This window comes from Argiope bruennichi, chromosome X1 (assembly GCF_947563725.1).
Source record: "Argiope bruennichi chromosome X1, qqArgBrue1.1, whole genome shotgun sequence".
Taxonomy (NCBI): domain Eukaryota; kingdom Metazoa; phylum Arthropoda; class Arachnida; order Araneae; family Araneidae; genus Argiope; species Argiope bruennichi.
The window spans coordinates 28,006,254-28,028,483 of record NC_079162.1 but is presented as its reverse complement, the minus strand read 5'-3'; the positions used below and the strand labels follow the sequence as shown (position 1 = coordinate 28,028,483).

General features: G+C 30.7%; 1 protein-coding gene across 1 annotated transcript in view; it reads left to right on the top strand.

Moving 5' to 3' along the window:
* LOC129958762 (uncharacterized) overlaps positions 1-22,230 on the top strand; it is a 32,732-nt gene that overhangs the window by 10,257 nt on the left and 245 nt on the right. Inside the window, exons 3-11 of the mRNA XM_056071434.1 lie at positions 847-955; positions 2,361-2,430; positions 5,136-5,201; positions 8,611-8,676; positions 11,541-11,606; positions 12,523-12,600; positions 14,304-14,369; positions 16,097-17,448; positions 18,648-18,744. Coding sequence (XP_055927409.1) covers positions 847-955; positions 2,361-2,430; positions 5,136-5,201; positions 8,611-8,676; positions 11,541-11,606; positions 12,523-12,600; positions 14,304-14,369; positions 16,097-17,448; positions 18,648-18,744 — 1,970 coding nt within the window. The remainder of the gene's footprint in view (positions 1-846; positions 956-2,360; positions 2,431-5,135; positions 5,202-8,610; positions 8,677-11,540; positions 11,607-12,522; positions 12,601-14,303; positions 14,370-16,096; positions 17,449-18,647; positions 18,745-22,230) is intronic.

The following is a 22,230-nucleotide window of genomic DNA, read 5'->3' as shown; positions in this document are numbered from 1 at the left end:
TTGCTGACTTCTCAGAGGACTTTAATGGATAATTGGCCAAGACTTATGTTTTGATTGGAGGGAAACTTGATAAATGTTCAACAACCAAGTTTAATTGGCATTGCGTTTGAAATAAGGGAAAAGTTGCTTTGGAACGCTTTAAAATGCTTTGTAGGTGTTTGCTAGCGAATTCGAAAAGCCTGTCTTTGATCTACCCGATTGCATGTATGCAAGTGTTATTAAACAAATGCAACTTACTGTTGTGTCGAAGGTTTAGTTTTTAAGAAGCACTTCTATTAATACATTATCTGATCATTTTTTTTAAAAATTTAATGAAAATAAATAAATCCATTATTTTTTCTGATTCTTTCCTTTTAATAATCTCTAGTGATATATATTTTCTCTGAAAATGACATCAAAAGTCAGTCGCACACTAGTCAGAAGTATAAAAAAAGTGATCTAAGTCACTAAATTTGTCTTTTCATATCTCAGCAAATTTTAGATAGAATAATAAAACTTATTGTGAAGATATATTAAGATTTAACTGTGTAACTTTTTATTATCTCTCCTCTGCAGAAGTCAAGTATTTTAAAACATTTGGGTACCTTATTTTATGAAACTCTGTGACTGAAAGTGCATGTGTAACTGCAATAGCTAAGAAAATAAACGTTTTTTCATTTCCTTTTCATCTTATTGGGACAAAAAAAAAAGATTTGATACATCGATATCTGTTGGTAGTAATCAATGCAAAAAGTTGTCCTGCTTAAAAAATGGATAACTTGGAATTAATTTCGTATCTTCCTTTGTATAGCTTTGATTAGAAAACTGGAAATGTCTTTTTCATTTACTTGGATGATTTTTTTATAGGAAAAAGAAATTAACTCACATTGAAAAGACTAAAATTAGGCGGACAGCACGGAAATCTTTTTCCCTCCCCAAAGCACAACGTATCGGAAGGTGCCCTACCATTACTCCTGTAAGTAATTCCTTTATATCTTGTGTACAACTTAGTTTTTCATGTTTTCTTTTGCTTAAAGAAATTAATGTTATTACCAAATATTACGATTTCCCCAATTTCGCAAGAAAACATTTTTCAACTTGCCTGCTTTTGAACTCAAACCTCGAAAACGTGCTGGACTATTTGGATAAATCCGAGATGCAGGTCAACTTTTTCAAATGCCTCTGTAAGTCGGTGAGTTTTAGGTTTAGCTTCGACGCATATGGGAAGACAATCGATTATGCATTTCTGAAAAATAACTCAGCATGATGACAGATTAAGTTCAACATTTGATAGAAATTTCTAAATTTTATGTAAAGGTTACATGCCAAATTACATTCTTTTAGTTAGTTCCGTTGTTGTGTTAGTGCTTTTACATACGCAGAGAGAGATAGACAGAAGTAACTAAGCAATAATATTGGATATAAAAGAAAAAGCTGCTGAACGTAGTGTTGAAATTATCTGGATCAGAGCTCATTCAGGGATATACTGGAAATGAAAAAGCAAATACACTAGCCAAGGAAGTTTTAAACTAAGAAACCCAAGAAATATCTTTCTGCGAGTCCAAAATCCAACTCAAAAATGAGATAAAAATACTAATAATTAAGGATTGGCAGGAGAGATGGAATAATTCCATCAAGGGGTGAACAACCTATCAACATTTAAAAACGTTCCGGTTAACAGAATTGTGAGTGATTTTCACTTTAACCAAGCATACACTGGCCATGGTGTATTTTCTGTGCATCAAAGTCGTTTCTTTGACCAAAATACGACTTGTCAGTGTGCCACCGAAAAAGGATAGATAAATCACGCCTGTGTACTATGGGGAGAACAGACTCAGATGGCCAAGAAATTAGATGCCTCTTGAAGTCGAAGAACTCATAAAAATTCCAGTCATTAAATCTTCTATTAGGGACATTTTGTCAAATCTTTTGTATTTAGCTCTCTCCAAATGTAAAAAGTTAACACTCATTTAATGCATTTTATGCAATTTTAATGTTTCACAACTTAATATGTAATGTAAAATGTAATATTTTATTATTCCTTTTCTGTACCAATATGCGCTTTCTCTAGAGGGTCCTTTATTGTTTGTAAGGGTCCAATGTCATCAAGTGTAGTTTGTTCCTTCGTAGTTGGGTTTGATCTTCGGCGGCCCCATCATCTTTCCCGCATGGCCTCTGGCTGAATAGGGGTATCGCCCATTTATCCTTTAAGTACAAATGGCCATATTCTATCTTTATTTGATTGCGAGTTACGAATTTTTAAAATTGCTCCAAATTTATGAAATACAAAGTTCGTTAAATTTTCAATAATTTTTTTGTACTTTCTATTTTTTTTTTCGTTATTATATTACTCCCTATTAAAATATTACTAAATCATTCAGACGATTCTGCATCGCCATTCGCAAGAAATAGACATAGATGAGATTAATGGGTTCCCAAGTACTTCTGCTGGTAAGTAATTTACTTTCTTTCATTTACCTGGAAAAATCTTTGTTTTAATGTTTGTGAGTAAAAATGATCAAAAAGGTGTTGATAACCTACAGAATATTATTCATTTACGAATAGATATTTCCGAATTACTGAGTAATATATTAAATTTGCAATGAATTTTCCTTGTGAGAGGAAGTACGTTTTTATTTATTACCAAGTAATGTTGAATTTAGCAAACTTTCTAATTTTTAAACCACGGCAAAGTTTATCCTCCAAAAATAAGTAAAGAGTGAGAAAAGTTTAAAAAGTAATAGCGTAAAAGATACAGAATTATTTTATATTTCTTAAGTGATCAGATAATTTGGTTTAAATTCTTTGCTTCGTCTTAAAAGGTATATATGGGATTATCTTATATTTTAATTGTTATTAAAAAAGCATTCCAAATTTTTAAAAAAATGGTGGCTTAGTACTTATGGTTTATAATTAAATTTAAAAAGGGTACCAAAAATTATTCGTCAGAATTCGGCAAAAATATTTTAAGAAAATTAGTTACAATGACATATATTATATAACTTAATTTTTAATAAATGTTTAAGAATATTTTATCTTATGGTTCTTTTACAATGGCCTAATTGCTTTATCAATATTTTATGATGTTTTTCTTGAAGTCCATCTTTAAAAAAAATTGCTTTTCAGCATACTACTAAAAGAATGTTAAACACTCTTTAGCCTTTTTCTACTATTTAGTCTTCAATATACTTAATAATTTATTATTATAGATATTATGGGTTCGTAAAATAAAATAATAAATGTAGCAGTTGCATTACTCTTGTCTTGTAATGAATGCGGTTGTAATGAAATGAGATGACGCTGTTCTGTTAAGCTGCGCTCATGAATGTCTTGTCTTGTCTTTGTGTTTGTTAAGTGTAAATGTGATTATTCCGAAAACAGTCTTTTTGCTTCCTGCAGGGATCATAATAATCTACATTCCACCACATTGGCCCCACGTTGGGTCCCAAGAAGCATTTTAAACGAAGCGTAGATTAAAAAAACACGGCCAAGATGTACCCAAAAAAAGCACTTGTGGGCACCAACAACACAGACAGCAAATCGTCAATTAAATAATAACATAACGTTCAGCAACCACAGTGTCTAGATCGCCTTGAGAATTTTTAATTTTAGAGAGAATATCATTATTCGTGTCGGTGCATCGCCTTATATAGTCTCTCAATAGGAAATGACGTCGTATGAATGCTTTAGAAGAATCTCTAGATCTCGGTTTCTAATAGATAGGGCCACAATTCTTCCATTTTTTAGAACCTTCTTTTAAGTCACTAAGTCTATCACCAATGTCAGGGGTATTGACCTTGTACCAATTCAGAATCCAACTAAAATATTAACTTGACGGGGAGTGGTATTGCAGATTCGTAATAGCAAATACTATTACTCTAATATCTAATAAATATATTTACACTTTCTTGTCAAATTACTGATTGACCTTTTTAAAAAATATTTACCGAAAGATCAACATAGATATTACTTTTCACACCTGCAAGTTGACAGTTAATTATGATTCGAAGCTGTTTCATGTCAAATACAGTAGACTCCCGATTATCCGCGGGCGGGTTATCCGCGCCTGCCTCACAAAGTGTTTTTTTTTTTTTTTTTGACTGATTTTTTCAAAAAGGGGCAGTTTTACAGTTATGCTTTTGCAATTACGCAATACATTACAGTATTAAAACAGTACATATGTATTAATTTTTCTGTGTATCCTTGACGCCTCTCGTAAGTACAAAGCACTTTTCTGTTTTCATTAACAAAATGCATTTTAGGTTAGTTTTGAGTGATATACTAAAATATTAAGCATTAGTTAAACATTTCCTGCTGTTTATTTTACGTTTTATTGTACATAAAACGATTTTTCAAAGTTGGAATGACTTTTTTCTTTTTTGCTATACCCGTTTTTAGCTTTTTTCGGATTATCAGCGATTTTTGTTATCCGCGGCGGCCGCGCCACCCAATTCCGCGGATAATCGGGAGTGCACTGTACTATAAAAAAACAAACAAATATGGAAATGATGAGGGAGAAGAATACGTGATATTTGTGAAGGAATTTGAAAAGGATGATTTGAATTTATTCAAGTTGAAATGGAGATTTCGTAAATGAGGAAGTAATTTATTTCAAGTCAACCAGGATTGATTTTTCGACAAATATGCATATTTTTGTCAATAACAATAAAAGTATCATTTCGATTATCCATACATCTGCAGAACTAATTTAATTGGCGGTAGTGAAGTGGATGTGACAATTTTGAGAAGCCTTAATTAGGCTGAATCAGAAACGTTTTGCTTATTTACAGAATTTGATTGAATTGTACAGCCGTTTCCTAAACGATGCCTGAAAAGAACAACAAAATTTTTTTGGTTTGATTCATCAGTTTCGATTTTCGAAAGTTAGATAGAAGCTATACTTCTAGATTATGTTTTAGGGATCACATGCTATGGAGCACTCTGGGTAATAATTAGAAGGAGCAGTTACAACGTAGGTAACAAAACTTTGCGTACTCAAATTTTTCTTTCTATCGTTGAGTACTAGGAAGCTATAGTCATCAGTATCCAGGACAATTGTTTTGAACTACTCTTTATATTTAGTAGCAAATTCTGAAGTAAATATTAATTAAATTCTGAAGTAATTTGAAATTATTCTAATTTCAAATTTTTCTCAGATGCAGAATCATGCGCAAATGCCGAGTCGGAATTCGAAGCTTCTACAGAGCAGATGCGATCATCAGGTAAATATGCAAGCATATCTTATATTTTAATTTCGCTTAAAGAGGTTCTCATTTATAGCTTTCATCAAAGCGGATAAGATTTAAACATTTCTTTGGATAAGGAGAGAAAATAGGAATATTCACCCTTTTACTGTCTTGCATATTCCTACACGCAAGTTCAGTTCTGCAGGGCGTGAAAAGCTGCATGCTGAATGACGAACGATAACAGTGGACGGTCGCCCTCAACAAAGAATAATCTCTGTGTAGAACTATTTTTTTCCCCCGTCGAATTGCGATATCTTAAAAAAGAATGGGCAAACATAACAAGTGAATAATGGCAACTCAAGTAAATAAATCTTCAATCAAATCAATCTTTTAAGTGTTTAATGTCTATGTATTTATCTTGACAATTTAACTGATGAATTAATTAAATTTGTTGCCGATTCTTTAATTATGTAAATCAAGATTTTTACGTTACTTACGACTTCAGTTTTTGGGCATTAAGAAAATTGCGAATTTTTTTAAATTTGAAATAGAAAATGAGGTTTAAAAATTGAGTGAATTTATTGTAGCAGGATTTTTTAAACTACGCTTTATGTATCACTAAATGCATGCCATTTTGTTCTCGTTGGTATAATTTCTACATAAAAATTTAATGGAATGCTCACAATGAATGTAAAATGGTGTTCTAGACAATTTTAAAAAACCGCCAATAGACAATTTTCTCTGTAAGTTAGAAACATTATTATATTAATGCAGAAATTTTTTATACAAAGTCGTCTGTAATTATTCAATTATTTTTAAATTGTGTAAAAAATTGTTCAGAAATACATCTGTTATAGACGACATTCTTGTTTGTCTTCCGATTCCTTAACTAATGATGCTTTGGTACTTGAAGCTGCTTCTGTCGTTCAACATATGTTTCATTCGCTCGCAAAAGCTTGACTTCCCTTGCCTTAGTTTGAGTTTAAGAGATTGACTTAATCTTGTTTTTTTATTTAATGCTTGTAAATACTATTGGAAACCTCATTAAATCACTGCTTTAAAACCAATAAAAGTATGATCAAAAAGAGATGTATTAAAAAATTATTAAAAAAGTGGTAGAGTAGTTCAAAATAAGAGAAAAGCAAATTTTTGGTTAATATCTAAATACAGCGGAACCTTAATTAGTTTTCGAACTTTTCTCCTAAGCGATTCAATTTTTTTTTTCATACGATTAATGTAAAATAGAGTAATGCGTTCCATTCCTTAAAAAATACTCTAATGAATTTATAATAATGTAATTTATTATTTCTAATGCAAAGAAAATTGTTTAAACATATTTGTTTTCACCTACGCTTCAAAATTTGACGAAAATGTGATACAGCATTGTATCTAAATTTTTTTTAGCGCGCAAGCTACAGCCTTATAAGGGTGATACTACTCAACATATGTTGCCATAGTTTCTCATGCTTTCAGCATCTCGCTTCTTTCCCTTGACGATTGTAGCTCTGCTGAGAACTGTCTTCTCTACTCCTAATGAAATCCACATCTTTCTGTGATGCAGAAAGTTTGCTTTATAAGCTATTCACTTGTCGATTTCTGGCTATGTTTTTCCATTAACTCATCGATGTTATTGCTGTCCACCTTCATACCTATAATCTTGGCTAGAGACAATATCGTTACATATTTATTCAAATTTATTCAGAGACATATTTATTCAAATTTATTCAGAGACATATTTACTCAAATTTATTCAGAGACATATTTATTCAAATTTATTCAGAGACATATTTATTCAAATTTATTCAGAGACATATTTATTCAAATTTATTCAGAGACATATTTATTCAAATTTATTCAGAGACATATTTATTCAAATTTATTCAGAGACATATTTATTCAAATTTATTCAGAGACATATTTATTCAAATTTATTCAGAGACATATTTATTCAAATTTATTCAGAGACATATTTATTCAAATTTATTCAGAGACATATTTATTCAAATTTATTCAGAGACATATTTATTCAAATTTATTCAGAGACATATTTATTCAAATTTATTCAGAGACATATTTATTCAAATTTATTCAGAGACATATTTATTCAAATTTATTCAGAGACATATTTATTCAAATTTATTCAGAGACATATTTATTCAAATTTATTCAGAGACATATTTATTCAAATTTATTCAGAGACATATTTATTCAAATTTATTCAGAGACATATTTATTCAAATTTATTCAGAGACATATTTATTCAAATTTATTCAGAGACATATTTATTCAAAATAAATGCAAAAACGGATTTTTTCCCAAAAGTTATAAAGACTATAAGTGAATTTTCATCCAGCTGAGTTTGTTTTTGAGTTACTGCGTTAACATTCATGCAGATTTAATCTATCCCTTCAACAGATTTTGTTTAAACTTTTAGACATAAAATTTTGATTTAAAGGCAGTATGCCAAATTTCAATCAATTCCCTGCATTTTTTAATTATCAAGGCCTGATAGTTATGGACATGTTGTCAATTCTTTTGCTGACGAATCTGGTTAAAGTTTGATACATATATGAAATTTTATCCGTCCAGATCATTGCATTTATGAGCTATCGAGGTTTCATACACGCAGAGGTATAATTTTTTTTTCAGTTTACAAGAGATGTAAATGTGAAAACACATCAAAATCTCGAAGTCCTTTTTTTTTTAAAGGTAACTTTGGATATCGATTTTTTTTTTTTTTTTTTTTTTTTGTATATTATATATGAGAAAGTTAAAGGATGGCAATTTACTGTTAATATTTTCAAATATTATTGAATTGATAAAATAAAATATAAATGATGGAAGAGGCTTTCTGCTTGTCAGTAAGTACGATTATTGCAAAATGCAAAGAGTTTAAAGGAAATAATTTTGTACGTTGTCATTACACCAAAATTTTAGTTCCTTTGAAACTTTGGAAGGTCTGTTTGGTCAAAAGGTCTGTTTGCGTATTAAAAGATATGTGAGAACGATAACTCTCAAAAGCAAAGGAAAAGAAATAAATGAAATTTGGTATGTGAACTTGAAATAAAAATTGGGAAAACTGTTTTGAATATTAGCACCAATCAGCTAAAAGGAACAGGTTTGATTGCGTACCTGATTCTTTTCGTAGTTGTATACAAAACGCGTTATACTCAATATGTATGCGAGAAAATCAAGGGAAGAAAATCCTCGCTAATTTTCTTCATTTTGTATTTCCTATTCATACATAACTTTCGTTAGATTCTTACCTGAATGATTTTAAATGATCGTTTCATATGAACGTTAATCCAAATGCGTGTAAAGTCGCACATTTAAGCATTTCATAAGGAAAATTTTGAATCGTTAATTTACCATCAGTTATTCTATGGTTAGAAAAATTATTTAAGAAGTTACGTATGTTTATTCCATAAACATATTTTTTTTTCAGAGTTTACAACTATAGATGAGCTCGTATTTCTTCATCCAGTGTCATTTACTGCTTGCGTCAATTCAGGTAATTATTTTTTGTATGATTTTATAAAGAAAATATGAATTCACAGTAAAAAAAAATCATATTTCTTCTAACTGTAAAAAAGAACGAGTAATTCTGAAGAATTTAAATTAATAATAAATTTTCATCTTGGCATATTCCTGAGTTATAAGAGCCATGTTTTTGAAGATTCAGAAAGTCACACTAAGACCAATAATTCTTCTTTTGGAACGTTTATTCTAGGTACATGCATTTGATGTAAACTTGGAAAATAGCAAATAGTAACTTTTTTTTTTGTTACAGACAAACTATATACGCTATCCGAGAATTGGCGGGCGAGAATTGGTGGGTAAAATGTTTGGATTGGTAGAATATGCAGAGTTTGTCTGATTTCGGCTGTTGGAAGTGTTTGCGATCCCATATTATATGTAGAATATTATTAGATTTTTTAGGTTCTATAACGTTTGTGCCGTGAGCAAATACACCCAGCACAGTAAAAAATACGTCCACTCGGAGGTATTTCATATATGAGGATAGGAAGTTTTCCGAAACTGTAAGCAGGCTCTCACTTCCTTAGCGAATACAATAATAGTTAAATTTCTTTCTGCATCATCATCGATAACGCATCAATAATACCTTTGTATTAGGGTTACTGCACTTAATTCAGCCTTAATTGAAGTTATTTTGTACAAACTAAAGAGTGCGATTTCTTTTGTCGTAGCGATTTAGTCATGCAATTCACCCCGGGCACTACGGTAGGGCGGGGTTAATTCTATATGGTATATCATAAAAATATACAGTTTGTAAAAATAAATAATATACATCTATTAATACATTAAACATTTTCTACACTGATTTTGTTGTAAAGACATTTTGATAGTGTTAAATATTACGCAAAGAAGGAATCGCAGTGTTCCTTGTCATTCTTTTAATTTAAAAACTTGGGTAGCATATTTTAAATCTAATATTTTTATGATATCGGAATTTTACATTACCTAATTTTTACATTAAGTCATCTTAGATGTTTCCTTGATTTTCCGTCTAATGTCCCAACATTTTCTGCCCATACTCTGCTTAGCTCTATTTTTCGTTCCAGAAAGTCTTATTGATCATTTTATCTCTACTCTACTCTAGATTTTACTCTAGAGAATGGGAATACGCAGGGAATAAGAAGAGTGCTTTGCCTGAATTCTTTATTATACATATTTTTCTTTTAGCACATTTCTTCTTCACATTTTTCTTTTTCCGATGTTGATATTCGTTTTCTTTTTGAAACGTACTATTTTGTTTTAATTCGAAACTTATTTAATGATTTTAGTTTTTATTTAAGAAAAGGTAAATCTTTCCTCGCCCTTACTTTGGAGAAATCAATGCCGACTGGGATTCTGTATCTCAAAATAGACAAACTAGCCGTGTTCGTTTTCATTCTCTGATATCGCATCGTCAAATTTTCTGTCACTTCGGGATGTCCTTTGTTCACTCCTTTGTTTCCATGGGAATTTTCTCGTCGCTCAATGTTACATCCATCTGTTCTCAGACTCTGCAGGGTTTCTTCAAACTCATGATAAAAACTTTAGAGGGTAACAGAATATGTAGCATCTAGCAACATTCTGCATAGAAAATGTGGCCGTAAATGTCAAGAAGGAAATCGGATGCTGTCTTTTTAAATGTTATCACAAAGATAATCTCTTGGATTCTGGGCTTGTAAGTGATTATATAATGAGTGTAATAGATAATGAGTACAGTTTTAGAAGCGCGTACGAAAAGTATGGTTGAAAATGGTACCGTGAAGGAGTGAAAAGTTTTCATTATGGACACTATTCTTTTAATGCCACATATATTGCCTATAACAGTTAACGCTGCGATTACATTCCCTATAAATTATGTAACTTTTTAATAGAACAAAAGAGATTCAAAAGTTTTTCAAAAATTTCTCAGTCTATAAAAAATAGGATACATAATACCAAAAATTATTGCATTAAAAAATCGTAAAATTGGATGATGCTAATAGAAATATTCTAAACAAATACAAATTTTTAACACATTTTAATTTCTACTGAATATTTTATGATATTCATTGTAGATTTAATTTTTCTATCACTGTTTAAAACACCTAGCGCTTTTACGATTTTGTTTTTAAAGCACTAATGAAAACATAGATTTACAAACATTTATATTTTGTTGTTTTCTACTTTTCCTTTTTTAATAGATTTTATAATTCACTACTAAAAAATTAAAAAGATTTCATTATAAATAAGACAAATAAAATCAATGTGAAATTCCCTTAATGCGCGAATTTGGCTATTACCAAGTCTGATTAAAAGTATTAACTAGGAAAATTCTAAAGGAAGTCTTTAAGACAACATTAAATATCATGTATTGTGATCTTTTAGAAGTGTTCAGACACTGTGTATATATTTACGAGTAATAACTAACTCACAGAAAATAAAAAAAAAAAATATTCTTACACAAAACTAAGCAACTATCTTGTAAAATTCGAAAAAAACTTTAAGTAATTTAAATAGCATTTATTCTAATATTGCTAGTGAAGACAAATGGTGTAATGTTAATGGAAAACGATATCAGATATGTTAGATAAAATTTAAATACTAATCAACATGAAGGAAATTAAAATTTAATAAACTTCTAGCCATTCTAATTTGCTTCAAAATTCAAAGCATCTTAAAATGATTTCATTTTGGGTAATTTAGGAAGATATTTTATAGGAAATTTTATAAAATTTTAGTTAATAACTACATTGTTTAAATTATGCGACCAATATCTTTCTATTAAAAAAGAACATATCTTCTAATTATTTATGTACACCTTAGATACTGAAAAAATTTGAGTTTTTTTTTTTTTTTTTATTATTATTATTATTTTTGCAGAACCTCTGAATATTCCTGAAGTTAGCTATATAAGGGGGAATAAAGAACAAAGTTATACATCTATAGGTAAGTAAATGAATACGAAAATTTACTAGAATTCGTTGGGGTCTTTATAGTTCTTCGGAAGCTTCCATAAAGCTCCAAACGTGAAGAAATGAAAAATTGAGGAAGATTCTATTAGACAAATCCCCGAACTACACCACTCAAGAGATACTGATCACTCTGATCTCTTTGCGAGGCAATCAGTGGAGTGTCATCATTCGTAAAGGTTTTTTCTATGGTACTGTGGGGAAAGGCAACGACCAGCATTAATACGAAAATATATTTATTATAATTAAAGGACAAAACATTACTATACTAACATAAAACATATAAAGATACATGAGCGTGAGCTGTACGTCTTGCAGTCTCACTACCCAACTCTCGTCTGCCAATAATGGCGGGAAAGCATCACGTGATTAATGACGTGACGCAACATGGCCAACATGGCGCCATACAGGATACGAGATCTGTCAGCGCTTCCCACAATACTATTTCGAGTAATTATTGCACGGGCTATGTAATATTATGATATAATTGTGGAATATAAACCAAGTCGGAGTGAAATTAAAAAAAATACTTCCAAGATTTTATAGTTCGTTAATTTGGAGGAAATGGCTTATCTATGCGATTTGATACCATTTGGGTATTAGATACATAAATGATCATGTATTATTTTTTAGAAATATTCATATACATTTAAAATTAATATTTGAAAAATATTTTTTCTACATCCTTTGTACTTTATATATATAATCACATAGTTTATACTTACAAATTAAAAAACGTACATCGCAGGGTTAATTAAATTCGACGAACTAGTAAGACGGCTTAAACATTTGTGATAAAAAAAGCTGTAATTTTGATGCAAGAAAGATGAAAAAAATATTAAGTGTCAATTCATATAGTATAAAAACTTTCTACTGATATTTCTACTTTTCAGGAAGCATCGAAACTATTAAAAGAGCTGTTCCGATTGATTCATCTACATTTATAGGCAGCATCTCAAGATTGCATGGAGGTATGTCAAAAGAAGTTATTTTAACTTTCAGGGCAGCTGCATAAATCTTTTAAGAGTAATGAAAAGATCCCTTGAATGCGCTTGTAACTTTCATAACGAGTACAGGTTTAGAAGCGCGTAAGAAAAGTATGGTTGAAAATGTTACTTTGAAGGAGTGAAAAGTTTTCATTAAGGACACTACTCTTTTAATGTCGCATATATTGTCTATAGTATTTTACACTGCGATTACATTCCTTGTAACTTTTTAATAGAACAATAGAAATTTAAAAGTTTTTCAAAATGTTTTCATTAGTCTATAAAAAGTGAGATGCACATTACCAAAAATTATTGCATTAAAACAAAAGCATAAAATTGTGTGATGCTGATAGAAATATTCTAAACAAATACAAATTTTAAAATATTGTAATTTCTACTGGAAGTTTTGTGATATTCATTATAGATTTATTTTTTATATCAATGTTTTAAACGCCTCACGCTTTTACGAGTTTGTTTTTAATACACTAATTAAGTAAAGTATTAGTTACTTTTAAAGCACTAGTTATTGATAGTAAAAACAACTAATGAAAACGAATTTTTACAAACATTTATATTTTGTTGTTCTCCACTTTTCCTTTTAAAATATATTTTACAATTCAGGATTAATATTATAGAAACTTGTATTCTACATTTTTTTCATTACACTACTAGATTGCGTAGTTCAAATATAGTCGAAAATTAATTAAAATTAATCGATTACTTTCTAATTAAATTTTGAAAATATTCTACTGTCAATAGAGAAACACATCTGTTTACAGTGGAAAGTATGTGCAGTGCTAGTCAGGGGGGCAATAGATTAAAAAAATTTCATCGTTATAAATAAGACAAATAAAATCAATATATGTAAAAATCCATAATGCACGGGTTTGGCTATTACCAAGACAGATTAAGAGTATTCACTAGGAAAATTCTAAAGGTTGTTATTAAGCCAACATTAAACATCATGCACTGTGGGCTTTTAGGGGTTTTCAGACATTGTGTATATATTTAAGAATAATAATTAACTCACAGAAAATAAAAAATATTTGTATACAAAACTAAGCAAATATCTTGTAAAATTCTTTAAAAACTCTAAGTAATTTAAATAGGATTTACCCTAATATTGCTAGTAAAGACAAATTGCCCAATGCTAACCCTTTGGCTGCGTAATTCTTTAAAATCACTATTTATATGCGATGTTTGCAATAAGTTCAAATATTTTCCGAAGAAAGTGAACTGATACTATGTTACGCGATAATAATACAGTATAATAAAAATCTATAATCGTATAAATAAACACTCGAAAAGGCGATGCAACAGAAAATGGACTGATTGCTAACCAGCGGAAATAAAGAATACGCAGCTGGAGGGTTAATGGAAAACGATATCAAATATGTTAGATAAAATTTAAATACTAATCAAAATGAAAGAAATTTAAATGAATGTAATAAAAATTCAGCCATTCTCATTTGATTCAAAATTTAAAGCATCTTAAAATTATCTCCTTTTGGGTAATTTAGGAAAATATTTTGTAGGAAATTTTATATAATTTTAATTATTAACTACATTGTTTAAATTATTGACTATCGTATACGACCAATTTTTTTCTATTAATAAAGAATATATCTTCTAATTATTTTTGTACTTCTTAGATATTGAAAAAATTTGGTTTATTATTATTTTCACAGAACCTGTGAATATTCCTGATGTCAGCTTTATACGAGAGAATGATGAAAAAAGTTGTTCATCAATAGGTAAGTAAATGAATGGGGAAATTTACTAGAATTCTTTGAGATATTTATCGTTCTTCGAAAGCTCCAAATGTGAAGAAATGAAAAATTTAAGGAGATTCTATCTATTCTTCTCTGAGTGCTCTAATGAAAGTGTCCTTAAAACCATAGCTATTAAATTAATTCCATTGTACTTATCTAAATCGGGTATCCGAAAATGGTTGACTTAGCTTTTCGTTCCTTAAATATTATTTCTAGATATACGGATAAATGACGTATTTGTGTTTAGAATAAATTGCAGTGATGAAGTCTGATAGTAAAAAATTACCTATGATTCATTTAAAAAAAAAATGCAAATTTATATATTTGTACGGTTTGCATGCATTCAAATTTCCTGTGAAGAAAATCTTCCCTATGCATAAAAGATTTGATGTACAGTAAGATGTAATATAAAAAAATCTTTTTTTTTCCGGGGGGTGGGGGATTCAAAATTTAAAATCAATAAAAAGCGATAATTGTAATGACATAATTATCGAAAATAGTTTTAGTGAAAATGAAAAATATGTAGAATTTCCGGAAGCGGCCTACTTCTTTTTGTCAAAATCGGGGGTTTTCAATCTTTTTTTAAAAAAAGACACTAATTGGCAACAAATTTGTTTGCAAGTACAAAAGTTTAGAATTCTAATTAAAAGCCCCCCCCCTCCGAAAAAAAATATATATTGAGTCATGTAAGATTTAAATCTTAAATCAATAAAGATTTAAATCCGGAATATTTTGTATGTTATTAGATTACAAAAAAGTGGAAAATAATATTTGATACAGGAAATACATGGTCAATAACATTAGAATGCCAATAAAAGGCTGTTGACGTTTTGAAATTTGTGAATGCGCACCTAAATGCACCGACAGAAAACTTAACATAAAGGAAAAATATGTATTGGAATGAGCCGCAGTTTTGTATACCCACTTAAAATGGCAATATCTATTGATGTATGCATAAAATTAGATGTATTGCCATAAAAAATTTAAAAACTTATTTTGAAAAATTAGACGACATATTAAAAAGTACCTTTTTAATGATAAATATGTACACAAAATATGTAGAATTCCTTATATTTCCATAAGAAAAAACTTCCGGTCAATAATTACATTATTTTTGAAGATATGAATAAAAGTCTAAAATTTTGTCTTAACATTACGAAGTAATAAAATTTTGATTCTCTGATTTGGAAATGAAAGCCCCCTGGACAAATGATTTTTTTTTTTACCTGAATAACTTTCGATTTCGCTTTGAAATTTGATGAGTAAAATTAGCGTAACCATGAGAAATTTTGAAGAGTTTTCTTAATTCAGTATTTAGATAGACCTTTATAAGATATTTCATTCAAAAATCTTTAAATGTATATTACTTCCTCTCAAATGATGCCTTTTTTTTATGATTGTATGATGAATTATACCAGAGTAAAGCTGGGTTGCTCCTTTTTTCCCCACGACTCTACAAATTTCAGCGTTGCATCAAAAATTTCAAAGATATGTAGAATTATATGCACACTTTACCAGGCTGGTGTAACTTAAGACACTGTATCTCAGCCTATTTGTTCTTCTCAGACTGTTTGTTCTTAAATATTTTTAATTCAATTTGTTTATGATTTAAGGCGCTCTTAAATATAAGCATATAATTAGACTTTGGGTGTAATACTTTTCTGTCAGAAAAAGCTTTAATTTAACTTAAAAAATTTTCTGGTTTTCAGATTCGATTACCTGTTCGGATATTGATTATTCACCTGGTTTCGAAATTTCTGAAAATTCAGATGAACAAATTTCTGATAAAGATATTGATGAATACGGTGAACTAAATTTTTTCGAAGATACTGGTTTTAACGAAACGATCAATTCTGCTCCTCATAGTCGAAAACATAAAGATGAAATAGGAAATCGCTTCGAAGATGAGGATCACTATAACAGTAGAGACAGTTTTGGAGAAGCTCAGAATAGCAAAATTCATATTCCCAAGGAAAAAGGAAAACCTTATAGAAATGTTGCATCTCTAAGGAAGAAACACACAGATGAAAGAGGAAATTCGTTTGAAGATTTTAATCAATGTTATGCTGAAGATAGATTTGAAAATGCTCAGAATATCCAAGATGAATTACAAAAGAATGAATTCGAGAATAGCCAGACTGAAACTGCGAAATATCAGAGAAAAGGCAATGAAAAAGTTGGGCTTGATATTATTCAGAGAAAGTTAACAAATTCTAGTCACCGAATAAGAAATGAGCAGGATGAAGGAAGAAGATCGTTTCAAGATAAAAGAAACAGCTTTCAAGAATCTCAAAACATACAAACTGATATCTCCAAGCGAAAGAACACACCATATAGAAGTGCTGTATTGAAGACTAAGAGAGACTTTAATACTTCGAAGAAAGCGGTCAAAAGTCTGAACATTTCGAAGAATTTTACAGATCACAGTAGGTTAACAAATATTAAACACGAAAGTAAACGTAATGCTGAAGTAAGAAATTCGTTTGAAGACAAAGATAGTTATAGCAGCGGAGATAATTTTGAAGTTCCTCATACTATCCAAACTGAGACTCCCAAGATAAAGGGAAAATTTTATAGGGGTGTTGGGTCTGCAAGGAGGAAACATACGGATGAAAAAGGAAGTTCATTTGAAGATATTAATCAACATTATACAGAAGATAGGTTTGAAAATATTCAGAATATCCCAGATGAAGAATTACAAATGAATGAATTCGAGAATAGCGAGACTGAAACTGGGAAATATCAGAGAAAAGGCAATGGAAAAGTTGGGCATGATATTATTCAGAGAAAGTTAACAAATTCTCACCGCCAAATAAGAAATGAGGAGGATGAAGGAGGAAGATCATTTGAAGATGCGGATGAAGATAAAAGAAAAAGCTTTCAAGAAGCCCAAAACATACAAATTGATATTCCCAAGCGAAAGGAAACGCTTTACGGTAGGGTTGCATTGAAGACTAAGAGGTGTTTTACTTCATCGAAGAAAGTGGTTAAAAGTCGGAGCATATCGAAGAACTCTGCAGAACAAGATTTTGTTGCAGATGGTCGGAATAACCAAAACCAGGTTAGTTAAATTCCATTTTTTTCTAATCATTTCAGTTTTTTTAATCCTTTAATATTTATAATTAATACATAACTATTTATAATTAATCCTAACTTATTTATAAATTATTATAATTATATTAATTCTTAATTACAAGTATCCTTAATTATTTATAATTAATCCTTAATTATAATTGTCATTAATTATTTATAATTAATACATAATTAAATTATTAAATTAATTATGGTCGATACTGTCAAAATTATTTTAATAGAAAATTCAATGGACCAAAGCGAAATTCGAATGAAAGATGATCGAATTATTCAAGTTCCACTGAATTAAGAAATAAAACAGCCTTAATGTCAATCTGTGGAAAGATATTTTTTTACGGCATGGATGCTGGATTATCCCTGCAAGTGATGATGCATAGTCAGTGGCATAATAAAAGGGAGAAAGATGCGATCTACATTTCACTGCGCTCTCCAGTCTATGGGTTGAAGACAAGACAAAACGAAAACCGAACGTGAATGAATTCATTTAACCTTTTAAAGACATACATGACGAAAAAAGGCGAAAAAATTATAAGCTCCGGTTGCCGCCATTTATTCGAGCCAAGCCTTTGTAAGACATTTTTTTTTCTTTTCTATTTTATAGAAAATAGAAAATCGTTGTGCAATTTGGCACTTTCTACCGTACTCAAAGAAAAATAATTGTCAGAAAATTGGATATAGAGATTTGATACATTTGACGCATTTCAAAAATCCCTGAATTCCAGAAAGCCGTTTTTTGAATTATTTCTTATGCGTAATGAGTTATGTGGATGAAATTTGATATGTGGATGCACACTAGAATTCTAAATTTCTATCTAATATTATACAAAATTCATGCGCCGATCCATCTCTGTATATACAAATATAAGGACTGAAACACGTCATAAGTTAGATAGATGAAATTTGGTATGGGGTTTTATCACCAAAATTGTAGATTTTAAATTAAATTTGGGACCTATTTGGACGAACGGAAGACGAGTAAAATATACTCACTTTCCTTACTATACCATTAAGCGGAAGTTTGCCATACGAGAAATTCAAGGAGAAAGTAACTCGTTAGTTGAGGTAGTTTTATTTAAAGCCACAAGAATTATAGAAAATATTACGCCACTCAATTATTATAGTATCTTCCTCTCATATACTTTGTCTTTAATCTTCTTTCTCTGATAGGAGGAAAAGAGAAACTGGCCTCTCTGTTGCCTTACAACTTTTAATAAAAGAACATTTTCCATTCTACAACCTGTAATCCGTCATGATATACCAATAGGTAAGAGTTGAATTTTATCTGAACAACTTTCTAAATATCATTTGTTTTAAAAAGAAGGTCTTCAATCTAATCTATGTTATTTTGAAAGACCCGCAAACAATGTCTTTCATTTTTTAGATTGGTAAAGGGTGATTTTCGTTGCTTATTATTTGGAGTTATTTTAAATTCTCTAGAAAAATATAAGATAGGTCATCATTCATGTAGGGGTAAATATGTGAAGAATCTGATTTAAAAGAGCAATCGTTGCTAGATCTAAAGCAGTTTATTACATGGCATGAGCAACGAGAAAAGGACAGGACTTAAGCGATTTTCTTTGAGCACACAGGATTGGTTGAAAATATTTCCAAAATATTCCCAATACACTACATATCATTATTTTGGTAGGTAAACATAAAAACTCGTCACCATGTGGTTTCACTGGGAAAATTTAAATAACTAGCAGGAAAGAAAAGCTTCAGAATCATGAAGTCAGCCATTCATTCCTGTCACCATGTTATATATAGTATCGTAATGCTGGACTTTCTCAATCCAGGTTATTCCATTATTTTAGTTCATCCATTTCGACCGATCAATTCCGACCACTCCACGCCTTTCACATCCATTCACTCCCAGTAACTCAGGTCTGTTATTCCACCATTTTCCTTTAAAATCCGAATCACCAGGTTATCCGATTTTCTCAGTGAGCGGATATGAAGTAAACTGTACAGTACTTCGTAATACTTTGAAGTGCTCCCGATCTCGCAAACAAATCCTCCCAGCGTATTTCCACACTGAACCTTAGTGCACATTTTAATCGGCAAAGGAGTGGTGGAAATTTGGACTGATTGGTTGCCAAACTTTCCACTCCACGCCATGCCAGCTCTGATAGATTTTTATATTGATGATCGGATTTGACGTGGAATGTTAGTCAATGAACACAGAAAATACAGCACTGGACGGTTGTTTTCCATTCCTAGAACCCAAAGTGTATTCCGGGTTTTACAAAACGGCCGGTTACTTCAATAGATACAAATTATTTTTCCTGTCGTCTTCCTGAATTTGTTAATTTTTTTAAACATTTCATTATATTATGTTTTTAAAAATTTTTGATATTTGGCTGATAAATAGGAACATGAATTTTAGGAAAATTCTGTATAATCCTTCCTCTCTTTTTATTTTATTCTGCTCATAATGGATACAAAATACTTTTCCAACCTTTAAAGGCAAGATTATAGACTAATAATTTATATAGAGCATTACATTATATACCTTATTTATATGAGCGAGTATAGATATGAGTCAGAAACTTGCTTTCTCCTTTTTAAAACAAGAAATACTCAAATTTGAAATTCATGAAATAAATATTTATTTGTTTATCATCTTGCTCCAGTGATTTTTTCATCACACACCCTAACGGTTACGATAAAAGGAGAGTTTTTATAGGTTGTCTAATTTGCTATAAAATAAAAATTGCTCTTGAAATAAAAAGTCTGCACAACTTTAATACGAAATATTTATGCAAAATGAATGATGATCGGCTTAAAAAATGAAATAACACTTCTTTTTTTTTTCTTCGAAACGAAACCTATTGTTAATTTTCCTTTTTTCCCCTTTCGTGTTTTTTTAATTAAAAATGGTTTCTGTTGAGCTCTGAATGTTCTGTTTGAGATGCGGTTAATCGTGTACGGATAACAGCTACATCTTAATTTCTCATCTATTTAATTCACGTTTTTTTCCATATAAATTAATATCTTTTAGCATCTGCGGCAGAATTTAGGCATGCTAATGTATAAATAATCATTAGTGCGTTAGAATATTGCTACGAATGACAAGTACTTTACAATTAATGTATTAACCGTATTACATATAGTTTAAAGCGTTTAGTTAACATTAATGGGACTGTCAGCAGAGCTCGTATTTTCGAGAAGTGTCTGTCGATAGACGGCAATAAATGCGTGTACTCCAACTCATTAATTAATGATAGAGAATGCTACAAACTAGTTCAGGTAAAGAAAATGACAAGGAAGAAAAAATCTGATTAATAAGAAGAATTCTTTAAAAATTCTTTCATTAGTGCAAAAAGTTGAAATATTTTGCTATCAAAAATACTTAAAAGCTTGAGGAATTGATAGAAATGCTCTAAACAATTTGGAATTTTAATCTCATTTATAATATTTTATTTTACATTTTAAAGAATGTTTAGAACTTTTTTCATAGTATTGCTTTCAGCTACTAATACGTTTACAATTTCGCTTTGACGTCCAAAATTTTGATAATTTTCTACTTTTTATCATTAATATCTCTTTATATTACAGTATCTCTGCGAGTATGGCAAGATTTTGGTGTATAGCCAGGTTCTGTTTGTGCGAGCATAAATAATCACTAGTTTTTATTATGTAAGCTTGTAATTAATCCCGATCATAACCAACCCTAGCATAGTGTCATTACCTCATCACCTTTCTTAAAGTACTGGCCTACCTTTTTATGCAAAGACGCACCCCCCTCCCCCAATTCATAAGAAAGATATCCCTAAATCTTTCGGATTAATTTTTAAGAAAAAATGAATTGCACTTCAGACTTCTTTTTTACTTTTATATTGTTACCGAATTTTCCGGGTTCGTTTGGATAGTGGGAGTTGTATGGTGTAAAGAACGCACAATCAGCACTCGGCAGTAGAAAATGAAACAACGACGTTTATTTACACGAAGACACACAGGACAGCACAAAGACAACTATATACAGCACGGAAGACGATTACCTTCAGCCGAGACGTGCAGCATACAACAATATACACAGCAGCATACAACAGTATACACAGCAGCTCTACTCCGTCGCTGCTCCGCTAGTCTTTGGAAGACGAGTTCTTCTCCGTCGCTTCCGACTACTCTTCGACTCCAATTCACCACTGGTTCACGACGACTCTTCAACTCCGTTGCTTCCGACTACAACTCTCCGATCAGGTTCGCGACCCAATGCATCGCTGCTCGGCAGCTGCGGGTGCTTCCTTTTATAGGTCTCAGGAGGCGGGGCTAGAAGCCTCTCAACCAATCAGGAACGTTCGAGAAGTATCTCCGTTCCTACTGGACGGATCGGGAAAATTCTCGATGTTTCGGGTATAATCTATTTTGGCGCCAAAGTCGTCGCCAAGCTCTGGGACCTCCTATGGAACCGACTATGCTGATAAGCCGCATGGCAGATTCGAAACAATATCCTCAGCAGTTCTAGCATTCACTCTTAATTGCCGATTAAGAAAGAATTCGTTGTACTGATAGGCTACTTCTTTCTTGAAAATCGGTTAGAGCTATTAAATTTCCGTTCATCGCAGTCGTTTGTTAGACGTAAGATTACGCAAGTTCTCACCTCCAATCTCGTAGAGACTTTATCAACTATTTGAATGATCGCCATCTTCGTCAGCGAAAAAAACAACAAGAACCCTAAAGAAACATTAAGTTTTCTCTAGAATTCCAATTGAAACTTAGTGAATTGCTATATTTGGCTTGAAATTTA